Source organism: Salmo salar, chromosome ssa03 (genome assembly GCF_905237065.1).
Source record: "Salmo salar chromosome ssa03, Ssal_v3.1, whole genome shotgun sequence".
Lineage (NCBI taxonomy): Eukaryota > Metazoa > Chordata > Actinopteri > Salmoniformes > Salmonidae > Salmo > Salmo salar.
The window spans coordinates 69,577,965-69,593,237 of record NC_059444.1 but is presented as its reverse complement, the minus strand read 5'-3'; the positions used below and the strand labels follow the sequence as shown (position 1 = coordinate 69,593,237).

The window sequence follows — 15,273 nt, the reverse complement described above, 5'->3', positions numbered from 1 at the left end:
CAGTAAATATACCACTTTATGGTTAAAGGAACTCCTGCCTCAGTCTCATCCATTCCTCTGTCACATGACCCGTGACCACCTGTTCACCTTCAATGTCAGTCATCCTACCTGGACAGGTACCCACACAGATTCCACTAATCTTTCAGGGATGGAATAAGAATATGTACATATATGGGTGAGCGATGGCCAAGCAGCATAGGCAAGATGCAATATATGGTATATATTTTGTTTTTTTAACTAGGCAAGTCAGTTAAGAACAAATTCTTATTTTCAATTACGGCCTAGGAACAGTGGGTTAACTGCCTTGTTCAGGGGCAGAATGACAGATTTTTACCTTGTCAGCTCGGGGATTCAATCTTGCAACCTTTCAGTTACTAGTCCGATGGTCTAACCACTAGGCTACCTGCCGCCCCATATGTATATATTGTATGAAATACAGTATATACATATGAGATGATTAATGTAAGATATGTAAACATTATTAAAGTGGCATTATTTAAAGTGACTAGTGATCCATTTATTAAAGTGGCCAATGATTGAGTCTGTATGAAGGCAGCAGCCTCTCTGTGTTAGTGATGGCTGTTTAACAGTCGAATGGCCTTGAGATAGAAGCTGTTTTTCAGTCTCTCGGTCCCAGCTTTGATGTACCTGTACTGACCTCGCCTTCTGGATGGTAGCCGGGTGAACAGGCAGTGGCTCGGGTGGTTGTTGTCCTTGATGATCTTTTTTGGACTTCCTGTGACATCGGGTGCTGTAGGTGTCCTGGAGGGCAGGTAGTTTACCCCCAGTGATGCGTTGTGCAGACCGCACCACCCTCTGGAGAGCCTTGCAGTTGATGGCGGTGCAGTTGCCATACCGGGCGGTGATACAGCCCGACAGGATGCTCTCAATTGCTCTCATTTAGTTGGTGGGTAGATACAGTTGAAGTCGGAAGTTTACATACACCTTAGCCAAATACATTTAAACTCAGTTTTTCACAATTCCTGACATTCAATCCTAGTAAAAATTCCCTGGCTTAGGTCAGTTAATGTCAGAAAAATAGTAGAGAGAAGGATTTCTTTCAGCTTTTATTTCTTTCATCACATTCACAATGGGTCAGAAGTTTACATACACTCAATTAGTATTTGGTAGCATTGCCTTTAAATTGATTAACTTGGGTCAAACGTTTTGGGTAGCCTTCCACAAGCTTCCCACAATAAGTTGGGTGAATTTTGGCCCATTCCTCCTGATAGAGCTGGTGTAACTGAGTCAGGTTTGTAGGCCTCCTTGCTTGCACACACTTTTTCAGAACTGCCCACAAATTTTCTATAGGATTGAGGTCAGGGCTTTGTGATGTCCACTCCAATACTTTGACTTTGTTGTCCTTAAGCCATTTTGCCACAACTTTGGAAATATGCTTTGGGTCATTGTCCATTTGGAAGACCCGTTTGCGACCATTTGCGGCCTCTGGATGAGCGTTTTCCTACTTGCTTATGGCGGTATACAGCTCATTGAGTGCGGTCTTAGTGCCAGCATCGATCTGTTGTGGTATGTAGACAGCTACAAAAAATACAGATGAAAACTTGACACTTCCTTAGATATCAAATATAAATAGATCACCACCCTTTGTCTTACCAGAGACTGCTGTTCTATCCTGCCGATACAATGTAAAACCCGCCAGCTGTATGTTGTTCATGTCGTCATTCAGACACGACTCGGTGAAACATAAGATATCCAGTTTTTAATGTCCCATTGGTAGCTTAATCTTGTTCGTAGGTCATCGATTTTATTTTCCAATGTTTGCCAATAGAATGGCAGTTGGGTGAATTTTGGCCCATTCCTCCTGACAGATCTGGTGTAACTGAATCAGGTTTGTAGGCCTCCTTGCTCGCAAATGCTTTTTCAGTTCTCCCCACACATTTTCTATAGGATTGAGGTCAGGGCTTTGTGATGGCCACTACAATACCTTGACTTTGTTGTCCTTAAGCCATTTTTGCCACAACTTTGGAAGTATGCTTGGGGTCATTGTCCATTTGGAAGACCCATTTGCAACCAAGCTTTAACTTCCTGACTGATGTCTTGAGATGTTGCTTCAATAAATCCACCTAATTTTCCTACCTCATGATGCCATCTGTTTTGTGAAGTGTACCAGTCCTTCCTGCAGCAAAGCACCCCCACAACATGATGCTACCACCCCCATGCTTCACGGTTGGAATGGTGTTCTTTGGCTTGCAAGCCCTTTTTCCTCCAAACATAACGATGGTCATTATGGCCAAACAGTTCTATTTTTGTTTCATCAGACCAGAGGACATTTCTCCAAAAAGTACAATCTTTGTCCTCATGTGTAATTGCAAACCGTAGTCTGGCTTTTTTATGACAGTTTTGGAGCAGTGGCTTCTTCCTTGCTGAGCGGCCTTTCAGGTTATGTCGATATATGACTCATTTTACTGTGGATATAGATACTTTTGTACCTGTTTGCTCCAGCATTTACAAGGTCCTTTGCTGTTGTTCTGGGATTGATTCGTACAAAATGACGTTCATCTCTAGGAGACAGAACGCATCTCCTTCCTGAGCGGTATGACGGCTGCGTGGTCCCATGGTGTTTATACTTGCGTACTATTGTTTGTACAGATGAACGTGGTACCTTCAGACGTTTGGTAATTGCTCCCAAGGATGAACCAGACTTGTGGAGGTCTACAATGCTTTTTTCTGAGGTCTTGGCTGATTTCTTTAGATCCATACATCCACAGGTTCACCTCCAATTGACTCAAATTATGTCAATTAGCCTATCAGAAGCTTCTAAAGCCATGACATCATTTTCTGGAATTGTCCAAGCTGTTTAAAGGCACAGTCAACTTAGTGTATGTAAACTTCTGACCCACTGGAATTGTGATACAGTGAATTATAAGTGAAATATTTTGTCTGTAAACAATTGTTGGAAAAATTACTTGTCATGCACAAAGTAGATGTCCTAACCCACTTGCCAAAACTATAGTTTGTTAACAAGAAATTTGTGGAGTGGTTGAAAAAAGAGTTGTAATGACTCCAACCTAAGTGTATGTAAACTTCCGACTTCAACTGTATGTTATAGTAAGAGTTAAACCTCCAATAAGAAAAACAATTTTGTGTATTTGTTCTTGTATAGTGTCAGAGCAGAGAACAGGGATAAGTCACTACAAAGACTATTAGAGACAGAGCATTTACAACCAACAAAAGTAGAATGACAGTGCAATGCAGTGTTCACTATCATCTTTAAATATATATGTTTTATTATCACATAAACCAGCTAGGTGCAGTGAAATGTGTTGTTTTACAGGGTCAGCCATAGTAGTACGGCACCCCTGGACCAATTAGGGTTAAGTGCCTTGCTGAAAAAGACAATACTGCACTCATAGTTTGAAAAACATTTGGTTTTGGTAAGAGGCATTTATGCGACTAAAATATTTACAGTGGCCTAGGGCTAGTTAACGGAAGAGGGTTAGATAGTTTTGACTTTCGCTTGAGCTCACACGAGGCAGAGCAGAAAATACGCTCCTCCATCTTCCAATCCATAAAAGCTTGGTGAAACATTTTACATCATCAACGACTGTAAATTGTGAATTCCAACCATTTCTTATGACAGCATTACTTCACCCTTTCCAGGTTTACCCCTTACAGCCTGTTATGAAGCACTCAGACAATTACATAACCATAAATGTAGTCTTCCATTCCATCTCTTGAAAGCCCCAGAAGAGCTGAGAACAAAGAATCTTCCCTTGGCTTTTTTGGGGGGCAGGAATCAGTGGACACAGACGTTATTTTTATTATGGCCCCCTAGCAACCTTATGGTTAAACACAGAGCTTAGAGTCAATAAATCTCCTCCTACCCATTTAATTCCTTGTACACATCTGACTTATTTTCACCTAAGAACAGAATAATCTGATCAGAGAACAACTGCGATGGTCAGTTGCAAGTTCGTCACTTCACAACAACAGCACTTACAGTTGACCATGGAAGCTCCATCAGGGCAGAGATTTGACAAACTGACTTGTTGGAAAGGTGGCATTCTATGACGGTGCCACGTTGAAAGTCACTGAGCTCTTCAGAAAGGACATTCTACTGCCAATGTTTGTCTATGGCGATTGCATGGCTGTGTGCTCAATTGTATACACTTGTCAGCAATGGGTTTGGCTGAAATAGCCAAATACACTAATTTGAAGTGTTGTCCACACTTTTGTATATATAGTGTACCTCATGGTAAGGCTATCTAGGATTGTCAGCTGATAGGAGGTGAAATGCTTTGGCATTCAGGTGCAGCATTTACAGCATTCAAAGTAAGCACTAAACACGTATAGAATCTTCATTTCAATAACTTGGACTGGGATCATTGCTCAGGGAACAAGTTGCATGTAGGTACAAATCTAGGATCACTTCCCCAATAAAATGTGTTAGTGGCATGAGTTTCCCTGGGGATAGAAGGCGTAATTTGTGAAGTCAGTGAAGGTGTTGTAGGTTTAATGCCTCTCCGTCCTCCATGTCCTTCCATCACATAGACTCATATTGTCCATTGTACTGTACACATTCTGCAGTTGCCTAAAGTAAATCCATTTTAATCTAAGCTCCAATATGTTTTCATCACTTATTCAAGTTGTTTTCATTTGATTTTCAACACTGATATAATTAATAAAGGCTGAGTAGGCAACCAAAAAAGTAATATTGCTCTCCCTGAATAATTGAAATAGCAAAAGGCTAAGGGATAGATTAAGTCCTTTTTATGGACTGAATTACTGAGATGATTACAAATACTGCATTCAAATATTGCAGACTGTGTTGACACTTTGCAGTATCGTTTTGCCCAAAGGGCAAAAACAGGCTGACACCCCATGGGTGCCCGAGGGCCTCATAGGCTGACACCCCACGGGACATCATTCTGGGTATTACCACTGAGTCACTTACAAACCACCATGCCTGTGTGAGGGGCCTGACTTAAGGTGGACCAGCTTGACAACAGATGAAGAAGATTATGAACATATTAATTTAGAGCATTCAATTATTTTCAAGTTTCAACAAAATTATACTGTACAATGAGAAATGCATGCAATGTACCAAATAAAGAAAACCACTTAACAACATTCTAATAAACCTGGGTGTGACAGTCAAAGAAGTGCAGCTATTGATGGTAATACAACTGCTGCTCGTGTAATTATACTGATGTTAATGGCTGTGCTGGCTGCTGTAAACATGCAGACCATGTTATCTATTATAAATATTGTAACATCAGAAAATGTATATGGGACTATCAGTGTCACAGGTCACAGGGGAATCAGCCATGCTGTGGAGGGTCCCTGAACTTCCATTCGATGTGAATTCAGTTCTGTCGGTTTTGCCTATATGCACAAAACGAACACAGCTGACTCTCCTGATACCCAGTAATGCCATTGTTGTTTACCAATCCGCAAATGTTAAATTAATAATACACATTAAGAAATTACAAATTGTCGTCGTGATGAATGATTTAGCATCAGAGAGCCTCGAGTTTCATCTTTGAGCGTGAGGCTCCTTCCACCTTGACGTCGAGAGGTGATTAGCTGCGTGAGTGCGATTCCTCCCCTCCTCTCCGTGATGGGGTGAATCTGCTCAGCGCAGACCACGCGCGCTATATAAACCGGGCGCGCACCACGGACGGATTACAACAAAAAGCGACAGCTCCGTGGTCCTGAAATCACTCGCAACACACCACCGCTGCTCCTAACCAAATGCAACACAACACACACGGCGAAATGCAGGCCATTAAGAAGGCAATCTCTTGGAAACTTTTTATACTTTCTTACTTATTCGTGGAGGGTTCGTGCCAAGACTTTGGTGGTGGACAGACTCAATTTATTTGCACGTCGGTGCCCAAGGATATGGACATATGTACCGCTACCTTGCAAAACAGTATGCCTGGAGAGGATCTGAAGACCACTGTAATGCAGCTCCGGGAGACCGTCCTACAGCAGAAGGAGACCATTATGAACCAAAAAGAGACTATCAGAGAACTGACTTCCAAGTTAACTCGCTGTGAGGGCCAGAGTGCGCCCGAGCCCGGACCAGGGGGAAGGAGAAAAGAGACGGGGACCAAAAATACTATGGGGGATGTATCAAGGGGTCCCTCGGACACTTTGGCGCAACTATCGCAGACTTTACAGTCTCTAAAGCAGAGATTAGAAAATCTCGAGGTATGTGGAGAACCATAATCTTAACGAAATAGTAGGCTTTATACATTTCACCAATCATTTTGGGTGAAAAACGACATGTTTACACAATGGCTAAATCACTTTGCACTGTCCTGTCCAACTCGCACTGCCGCCCTTGTACTTTGTTTATCACATTTACTTCCAGGGGTGAACAGCCCTCCACCATGTAGGTTAATACTCTGCACTAATCGTGAAACTTAACAAGTCATGCTGAGGACAGACACCTTGTCGGGACGAATTTAGTTGCTTGATGAAGGCTACCATGTTGCTAACTCCACAGGGCAATAAACCTTAAAGAAGTTAATCTGGCATTAGTTTTACGATGTCCCTCAGCATATGGGTTGTAATGTTTCTCAGTATTTTTTTAACGTTTTTTTAACTAATCATTATTTCATTCCACAGCAATTCAGTCGGAACAACAACTCGGTCCAGGCGAACAGTCTGAAAGACCTGCTACAGAGTAAAATCGACGATTTGGAGAAGCAGGTGTTATCCCGTGTGAACAGTATAGAAGATGGCAAGCCTGGGCTGCGGAACGAGACGGAGCAGCGCGGTAGAGTGGAGTCGACTCTCACATCCCTGCACCAGAGAATCACCGACCTCGAGAAAGGTGCGAGCTCAAAAACGCGACAAATACTTGGCCGGCATAGTTTAACTAATCAGTATTGCCGTTTAAAAAACAAAAACGAGCTATTCTGAAAGACCTTTCAAATCCAACTGAAGTGGTGTTTATTACTAATGAATAGATTCATGTCAATATACGAAATCAATTGGTAATATGGCTGGTGTTCATTGCATCGCAGGGGAGGGGATGGGATCCGGAGAATAGCTGCATTGCTTTGCATATCCAATTCCACAAAGATGCGTGGCTTAAGAAGGTGATTTACTGTTTAAGGCATCCGTAAAAAAAGGATGGTGCAACCTTCTGTATTCAGAACTTTCTCCTTAATTCATTCAAATCAAAATGTTAAATTATATTGAAACAGGCGTCTCCACTTGCACCACAAGCCGTTTGAGCAGAGCAAAGTTCGCCAGGACCCTATGGCGTAAAGCTCCAGCTCCTTATAGCGGGCAACAAACACGGTTGTAAATTCCCGCCGAGGGAGGGGTGAGGAGAGACCAGGACCGCTATTCCAAACGTTTTGCTCATGTGATGCCTATCATGCCGCAGAAAAAAAACGTGGAACCACAAGAAACAGGATGTTGTTGTATAACTACATTGATCAGTCAACCTTCAGCAGCAATCCGCTGCAAATCTCCCCTGCGCATTACGTGATGCTCAGCGACATATTTTACATATAAAACTCAAATCCTCACGTTCATCTTGACCTGACAATCACAGTTGGTTGTTAAAGACAGGACAAATGTCCCACCATTGATGTCCAACAAATTGGTGTCACTCAGATAGCCGATATAAAAGGCTCTAACTTCTATACAGTGCTTGACTTGGAGTGAAATATGTTTCTGTACAAATTTTGGGTGCTGGTACTGTTTATATTTAGGTGCAGGAGCTCCACAATATTTCTTAGCTAATATTCTATAAGAGGAACAGAAGCTCAAGCAGTAGAACATCTGAGGTGCCAGTACTCAGTACCGGTGAGCTCCTGCCCAAGCTTCAATAGGCCTAGACTAGCCCACAATAATTATTGGGACAGGTGACATCTTTAACCTTGTCCTCTGTTTTGTTTACAGGTCAGAAAGAAAACAGGCCGCTGGATAAATTCCAGTTGACATTCCCGTTGAGGACCAACTACATGTATGCCAAAGTGAAGAAGAGTCTCCCTGAGATGTACGCATTCACTGTCTGCATGTGGCTCAAATCCAATGCATCACCTGGGGTGGGTACGCCGTTCTCCTACGCAGTGCCAGGGCAGGCCAACGAGCTGGTGCTGATTGAGTGGGGAAATAATCCTATGGAGATACTCATCAATGACAAGGTATACATGTTATTTTACATGATGCATATATCACCAACAGTATACAAAATATTATTTGAAAGCAGAGTATTGCATTGAAATTATTCTTAATGTATGAACATGCTGATTGTAGCATGAATGCCTGCACTGCAAACTACAAAGTAATATCATTTTTTAATTAGACCACACTGACTATAAAGCCTCAAGCTTTTTAATAAGTATGCAAGGTTTTTTATTTTAGTTTGCTGCAGTAATAAAAAAATACACCCATGCATATACTAAAATAAAATACTGAAATCCATTCCAGGTAGCTAAATTACCATTCATTATCAACGACGGGAAGTGGCATCACATCTGTGTCACATGGACAACTCGAGATGGAGTATGGGAAGCTTTCCAAGATGGAGTCATGAGGGGCAGTGGAGAAAACCTTGCTCCATACCATCCAATCAAACCACAAGGTGTTCTGATATTGGGACAAGAACAGGTATGCCCATTACAATTTTAATGGTCAGTTTTTAATCAATAAACTTTGGTACCTTAGGACATAATATCAAAAGGGACATGGCCTATAGCATAAACATAGCATCAGTCAGACCTTGAGAGAGGAAAAGGCTTATGCATCAATTAAAAACCTGAGCCGCTGACTCTCAGGTTCAATTATCAAATAAAATCAATCAAATAAAATTATATTGGTCACATGCTTCGTAAACAACAGGTGTAGACTAACAGTGAAATGCTTACCTCCAGGCCCTTCCAAACAATGCAGAGAGAAAAAAAGAGAAATAATAGAAAAATAGACAAATAATAACACGAGGAATAAATACACAATGAGTAACGATAACTTGGCGATATACACGGGGTACCAGTACTGAGTCGATATGCAGGGGTACGAGGTAATTGAGGGAGATACAGTGCGTTCGGAAAGTATTCAGACCCCTTCTGCTTTTTCCATATTTTGTTACGTTACAGCCTTATTATAAAATGGATTAAGAAAAAACCTTTCCTTATCTACACACAATACCCCATAATGACAAAGTAAAAACAGGTTTTTAGAAATTTTTTAAAATATATTTTTTAAAAACAACAGAAATATACATTTACATAAGTATTCAGACCCTTTATGCAGTACTTCAGCACCTCTGGCAGCAATTACAGCCTTGAGTCTTCTTGGGTATGATGCTACAAGCTTGGCACACCTGCATTTGGGGAGTTTCTCACATTCTTCTTTCCTGCGATCCTGACAAGTCTCCCAGTCCTGCCGTTGAAAAACATCCCCACAGCATGATGCTGCCACCACCATGCTTCACCATAGGGATGGTGCCAGGTTTCCTCCAGACATGACGCTTGGCATTCAGGCCAAAGAGTTAAACCTTGGTTTCATCAGACCAGAGAATCTTGTTTCTCATGGTCTGAGATTCCTTTAGGTGCCTTTTGGCAAACTCCGAGCGGGCTGTCAAATGCCTTTTACTGAGGAGGGGCTTCCATCTGGCAACTCTACTATAAAGGCCTGATTGTTTGAGTGCTACAGAGATGGCTGTCCTTCTGGAAGGTTCTGCCATCTCCACAGAGGATCTCTGGAGCTATGTATGAGTGACCATTGGGTTCTTGGTCACCTCCCTGACCAAGGCCCTTGTCCCACGATTTTTCAGTTTGGCCAGGCGGCCAGCTCTAGGAAGAGTTTTGACGATTCCAAACTTCTTCCATTTAAGAATGATGGAGGCCACTGTGTTCTTGGGGACCTTCAATGCTGCAGAAATGTTTTGGTACCCTTCCCCAGATCTGTGCCTCAACACAAACCTGTCTCGGAGCTCTACGGACAATTCCTTCAACCTTTCTGTTTTATATTTTAATACATTGGCAAACATTTCTTAAAACCTGTTTTCACTTTGTCATTATAGGGCATTGTGTGTAGATTGACAGAAAAATCAATAATTTAATCAATTTTAGAATAAGGCTGTAACGTAACAAAATATGGAAAAAGTCAAGGGGTCTGAATGCTTTCCGAATTCACTGTATGTACATATACAGTAGGTAGGGATAAAGTGACTAGGCAGCAAGATGGATAATAAACAGTAGCAGCAGCATATGTGATGAGTCAAAAGAGTTACTGAAAAAAGGGTCAATGCAGATAGTTAAATAGTGAACCAATAGCTCCCCAGACTAACTATTTAACAGTCTAATGGCTTGTAGTAAGCTGTTCAGGGTCATGTTGGTTACAGACTTGATGCATTGGTAGCGCCTTCCATGCGGTACCAGAGAGAACAGTCTATGACTTGGGTGGCTGGAGTCTTTGACAATGTTTAGGGCCTTTCTCTTACACAGCCTGGTATAGAGGTCCTGGATGGCAGGGAGCTCAGCCCCAGTGATGTACTGGGCCGTACGCACTACTCTCTGTAGCGCCTTGTGGTCAGATGCCAAGCAGTTGCCATGCCGGTGATGCAGCCAGTCAAGATGCTCTCAATGGTGCAGCTGTAGAACTTTTTGAGGATCTGAGGGCCCATGCAAATCTTTTCAACCTCCTGAGGGGGGAAGAGGAATTGTCGTGCCCTCTTCACGACTGTGTTGGTGTGTGTGGACCATGATCATTCCTTAGTGATGTGGACACAGAGGAACTTGAAGCTCTGAAGCTGATCCACTTCAGCCCTGTTTATGTGGATGGAGGCATGCTCAGCCCTCCGTTTCCTGTACCCACAATCAGCTCCTTTGTCTTGCTGACGTTGAGAGAGAGGTTGTTGTCCTGGCACCGCATTGCCCCTAAGGTGCAATGTTGAGGGTCAGAGTGGTGGATCTGTTGTTCCCTACCCTTACCACCTGGGGGCGGCCCGTCAGGAAGTCCAGGATCCAGTTGCATAGGGAGGTGTTTAGTCCCAGGGTCCTTAGCTTAGTGATGAACTTGGAAGGCACTTTGGTGTTGAACACTGAGCTGTAGTCAATTAACAGCATTCTCACGTAGGTGTTATTTTTGTCCAGATGGGAAAGGGCGGTGTGGAGTGCAATAAGATTGCATAATCTGTGGATCTGTTGGGGCGGTATGCCAATTTGAGTGGGTCCAGGGTGTCTGGGATGATGGTGTTGATGTGAGCCATGACCAGCCTTTCAAAGCATTTCATGGCTACAGATGTGAGTGCTACGGGGCGATAGTCATTTAGACAGGCTACCTTTGCCTTCTTGGGCACAGGCACTATGGTGGTCTGCTTGAAACATGTAGGTATTACAGACTGGGTCAGGGAGAGGTTGAACATGTCAGTGAAGACACTTGCCAGCTGGTCCGCGCATGCTCTGAGTACACACCCTGGTAATTAGTCTGGCCCTGCTGCCTTATGAATGTTAACCTGTTTCAAGGTCTTACCCACATCGGCTACGGAGAGCGTGAACACACAGTCGTCTGGAACAGCACGTGCTCTCATGCATGGTTCAGTGTTACAAGGCTTGAAGCAAGCATAGAAGGTATTTAGCTCGTCTTGTAGGCTCGCATTACTGGACAGCTTGCAGTTGGGTTTCCCTTTGTAATCCGTGATAGTTTGCAAGCCCTGCCACATCCGACGAGCGTCAGAGCCGGTGTAGTAGGATTCGATCTTGGTCCTGTATTGAAGCTTTGCCTGTTTGATGGTTCATCGGAGGGCGTAGTAGGATTTCTTATAAGCATCCGGAATAGTGTTCTGTTCCCAAAAAGCGGCAGCTCTAGCCACTGGGAGTGTGAGAAATTATCCTTTTTACTCATGAAACCAACATAGTCTCGGGGCAATTCGTATTATTCTGTAGGTAAGTCTGTGACACTCCATTTAGTATGATATATTACATTATGTATGTTACATTATGAATGGAATAGCGATCATACAATATTATACGAATTATAGGATGTATAGTATCATATTGTACGTCTTACCCGGCCGTACAATAGCATATGAACTGAATGAAGTATTTTATACTACACTTTGGGGGACGTATACTATTATACGTCTTTCTCTGGGACCAGGTTGCTTATTGCGCCATAACAACAAAGGAGAATTATGGGGAGAATTTATGTTGGCGGTTAGGGGAACTAACAACAAAGGTTAGCATAACTTTTGTAAAAGGTTAGGAGAACTAAAATGACAAAGGTTAATAGAATTCACGTAGCAGGTTAGGTGAAATTGGTTAAGTTTCAAAAAGAATTAGGGGAAGAGTAAGTTAAAATGCTACAATTGTCCCCAACGCGACTCGATCACACAACCTTTGGATTGCTAGACAGTTGCAGATTACTCCCATCCATCCCCCCCAACCAATCTCCCTTTCTAGCTAAAGTAACTATACCATTACTAGGTATCATATGTCTTGGACGTGCTCAGAAATACGTAAAGTATGAGGCCAGGCTGACGAAACAGGGCAACCCCAATTCTGATTTATCAGCTCACACTGCAATGGCAAAATGAAAATTGCATGGTAACGTGATTCATTAGTCAAAACACTAATCTGGATAAATGAAAAAGTCTACTAATTTGATATATGAGCTATCCTTGGTTTCTTCTAACAAGCCACATGGATGAATGCATGTATAAATTATTTAATGCACAAATTAACTCCAAAGGTTAACTTGAAATAATTGTTTTCCTTTGTGTTAGCACAATATCCATCTTCATTAATTCTATATTATTTTCCACAGGATACGCTTGGAGGGGGCTTTGATGCTACACAAGCTTTTGTTGGAGACCTGGCGAATTTTCATATCTGGGACCGGAAGTTGTCTATTGGAGAGATATACAACCTGGCAACTTGCAGCAGCAAAGCGCAGATAGGCAACGTGTTTTCGTGGTTGGAGAGCAGCATTGATATTTACGGAGGAGCCTCCAAGTGGACATTTGAGGCTTGTCGTCAACTGAACTGAACTGCAGGGAAAAGTGAAAAGCCAATGAGAAATGCGTGTGTTAAAGCCTCTGTTCATAATGCGTCTGATTTAATAGATAATGAAGCATTTATTTCAGTAAATGACATCTGGATTTGTTATAGATATTGAATACTTTATGTGTGGACACTTACTAGATTTCTACCTGTCTAAAATAAGAATCTGACCTTCTTGTTCATCTTGGATATTTCAGTTGGATAGTTTTGGCATCTGGTTGGATGCTTCAAAGTGCTTCGTTCAACTAGCCGGTTTGTTATCTCAATTGTCTTCAGAGCAATTGACACATACAGGCCAGCATATCACCACAACGCAGTGCAGACGCAGGCAGCACTCCCCGACAGAGGACCACTTAGAACGTCCACCATCAGTAGAATTGGTGACCATGTAGTTGTCCCCAACGAGGAAATCAGGGAGGGGACTGGGGATCTGTCTCCGTCCGTTAGTACATTAGTGTGTTCGTACATTAGTCACGATGCAAGACGCATCATTCAAGACGCATCACGCAAGACGCATCATTCAAGTTTTGTCACAACCGGTTGTGACAAAACTTGAATGATGCGTCTTGCATTAGATATCTGGCATTTACAAAATTACAATGATTGGCCAGATGATGGCGCTATAACAAGAAATGTTAAATATTTCAAATGCAAACTTTGAAAGGTCACGCCCATTACCCTGATTGACCTAAAGTGATGAAATTTGGTACATATGTCCCTCTCCTCAAAATAAACAAATTCGCCTCAAGGACCAATAAGCTTCACCATTCTGGATTTCCGTTATTTAGAATTGTATGAAAAACACTTAAAACGCTACTCTTCTGGCACCGAATGAACGGTCTGCATGAAACTTGATATGTGGCATCTATGACAATATTTTACCTAAAACAACATGGCCACTATTGACCAATAAATATTCACTTGGGCATGGTCTGGCAAAAATTTGTCAAGGATATTTGTATTGTAACAAACGCTGTCAAGACTCAACATATGACTCAGAGTGATGAGTCTAGCTAACCCACAAGATATCTCAGACACCACTGGCCCGATTTTTGGTGAATGATGCCTCTTGCCATAGAGATCCAATATTCACAAAATTACACTGATTGGCCCAAGGGGGGATGCTAAAGTAATCAACTGTATGTACGTTAGTCACACACGATATCTCAGACACCACTGGCCCGATTTTAACGAAACTTGGGTGAATGATGCGTCTTGCCATAGAAATCAGTCATTTGCAAAATGATACTGATTGGCCCAAGGGGGGTGCTGCATCATTTGTGGGGGACGACATGCTTACTGTTGCCTTGTTTTTATTGGACTGGGGACACACATTTCAACCAATCATGAGATTTTGTTTATATTCCCACTGCCTGGGATTTTCACTGTGAATGACGGGTTGACTTGAAAAGGAATGTATACTTAAACGGTTATGAAACAGGCACAGCTTTCTGCTCTATCGCTATCGTTTCTCTATCACCACCTGCTTGACGCAATTTTGTGTAAAGAATGACATATTATTTGCCAACATACAAGCCTGGGTGCCTTGGGATGTTGAAATAACTCAGCACATTCATTATGATTTGCAAAGTATTTTGTGTCGTATTTATTTTCCTGTAGGCCTACAACGAGATTTATTTCCAAAAGAGATGTCTATTATCATAACACATTACGTTGGATAATAAGATGATCATTGTACTTAAAAGCAATTCATTGAGGTGTTTGTACTTTAATGGGAATGTTATCTGTACAGTAACAGCATGACTTAACTAATTGCTGCAGCAGCATCAACAAAATCTGCTTTTACTATCCTCCTTTTGGGTTGAGATTTTATACTGTATTGTTATATGCTCAAAGCATGGCAACACTGAAATATGAAAAAGTTCTAATTTTTTAAATAAAATTGTGATACCTGAATCTATCCCTGTGTGAGTGTGACATTACTGTCACAGAGTGGCCCAAGAGGGGATGTCACAGGCCTACAAATGTTTTTGAAAGCATATGAGAGTCCTCTTACATTTCTCTATAGTCTCAATTAACATTGTGAAACCTATTGTCAAGATTCAATGGCAGGTTCAGAGACCTCTGTACACCACTCCCTTTTATTTCCTCTTACTAGATATGCACAGACTGAGAGGCATTGAGAGGCCTGGATTTCAGTATGTGGCATCAGTGGATGAACCGGGTCAGTGGTGTTACAGCACTACTGCTCTCTTCTTATGGAAACCCTAAAAGTTGAACCCTAAACGTTGTGGCCAGGACCCGGAGAGGATAGAGAAGG

At 42.1% G+C, this 15,273-nt stretch overlaps 1 protein-coding gene across 1 annotated transcript; it reads left to right on the top strand.

Annotated features, from left to right (window-relative positions):
* Window positions 1-5,658: 5,658 nt before the first annotated feature.
* On the top strand, window positions 5,659-14,913 carry LOC106601408 (neuronal pentraxin-1). The gene is made up of 5 exons (XM_014193605.1): window positions 5,659-6,177; window positions 6,598-6,805; window positions 7,888-8,132; window positions 8,419-8,598; window positions 12,757-14,913. The coding sequence occupies exons 1-5, from the start codon at window positions 5,716-5,718 to the stop codon at window positions 12,976-12,978; spliced, it is 1,317 nt and encodes a 438-aa protein (XP_014049080.1). The 5' UTR covers window positions 5,659-5,715; the 3' UTR covers window positions 12,979-14,913.
* Window positions 14,914-15,273: the final 360 nt, after the last annotated feature.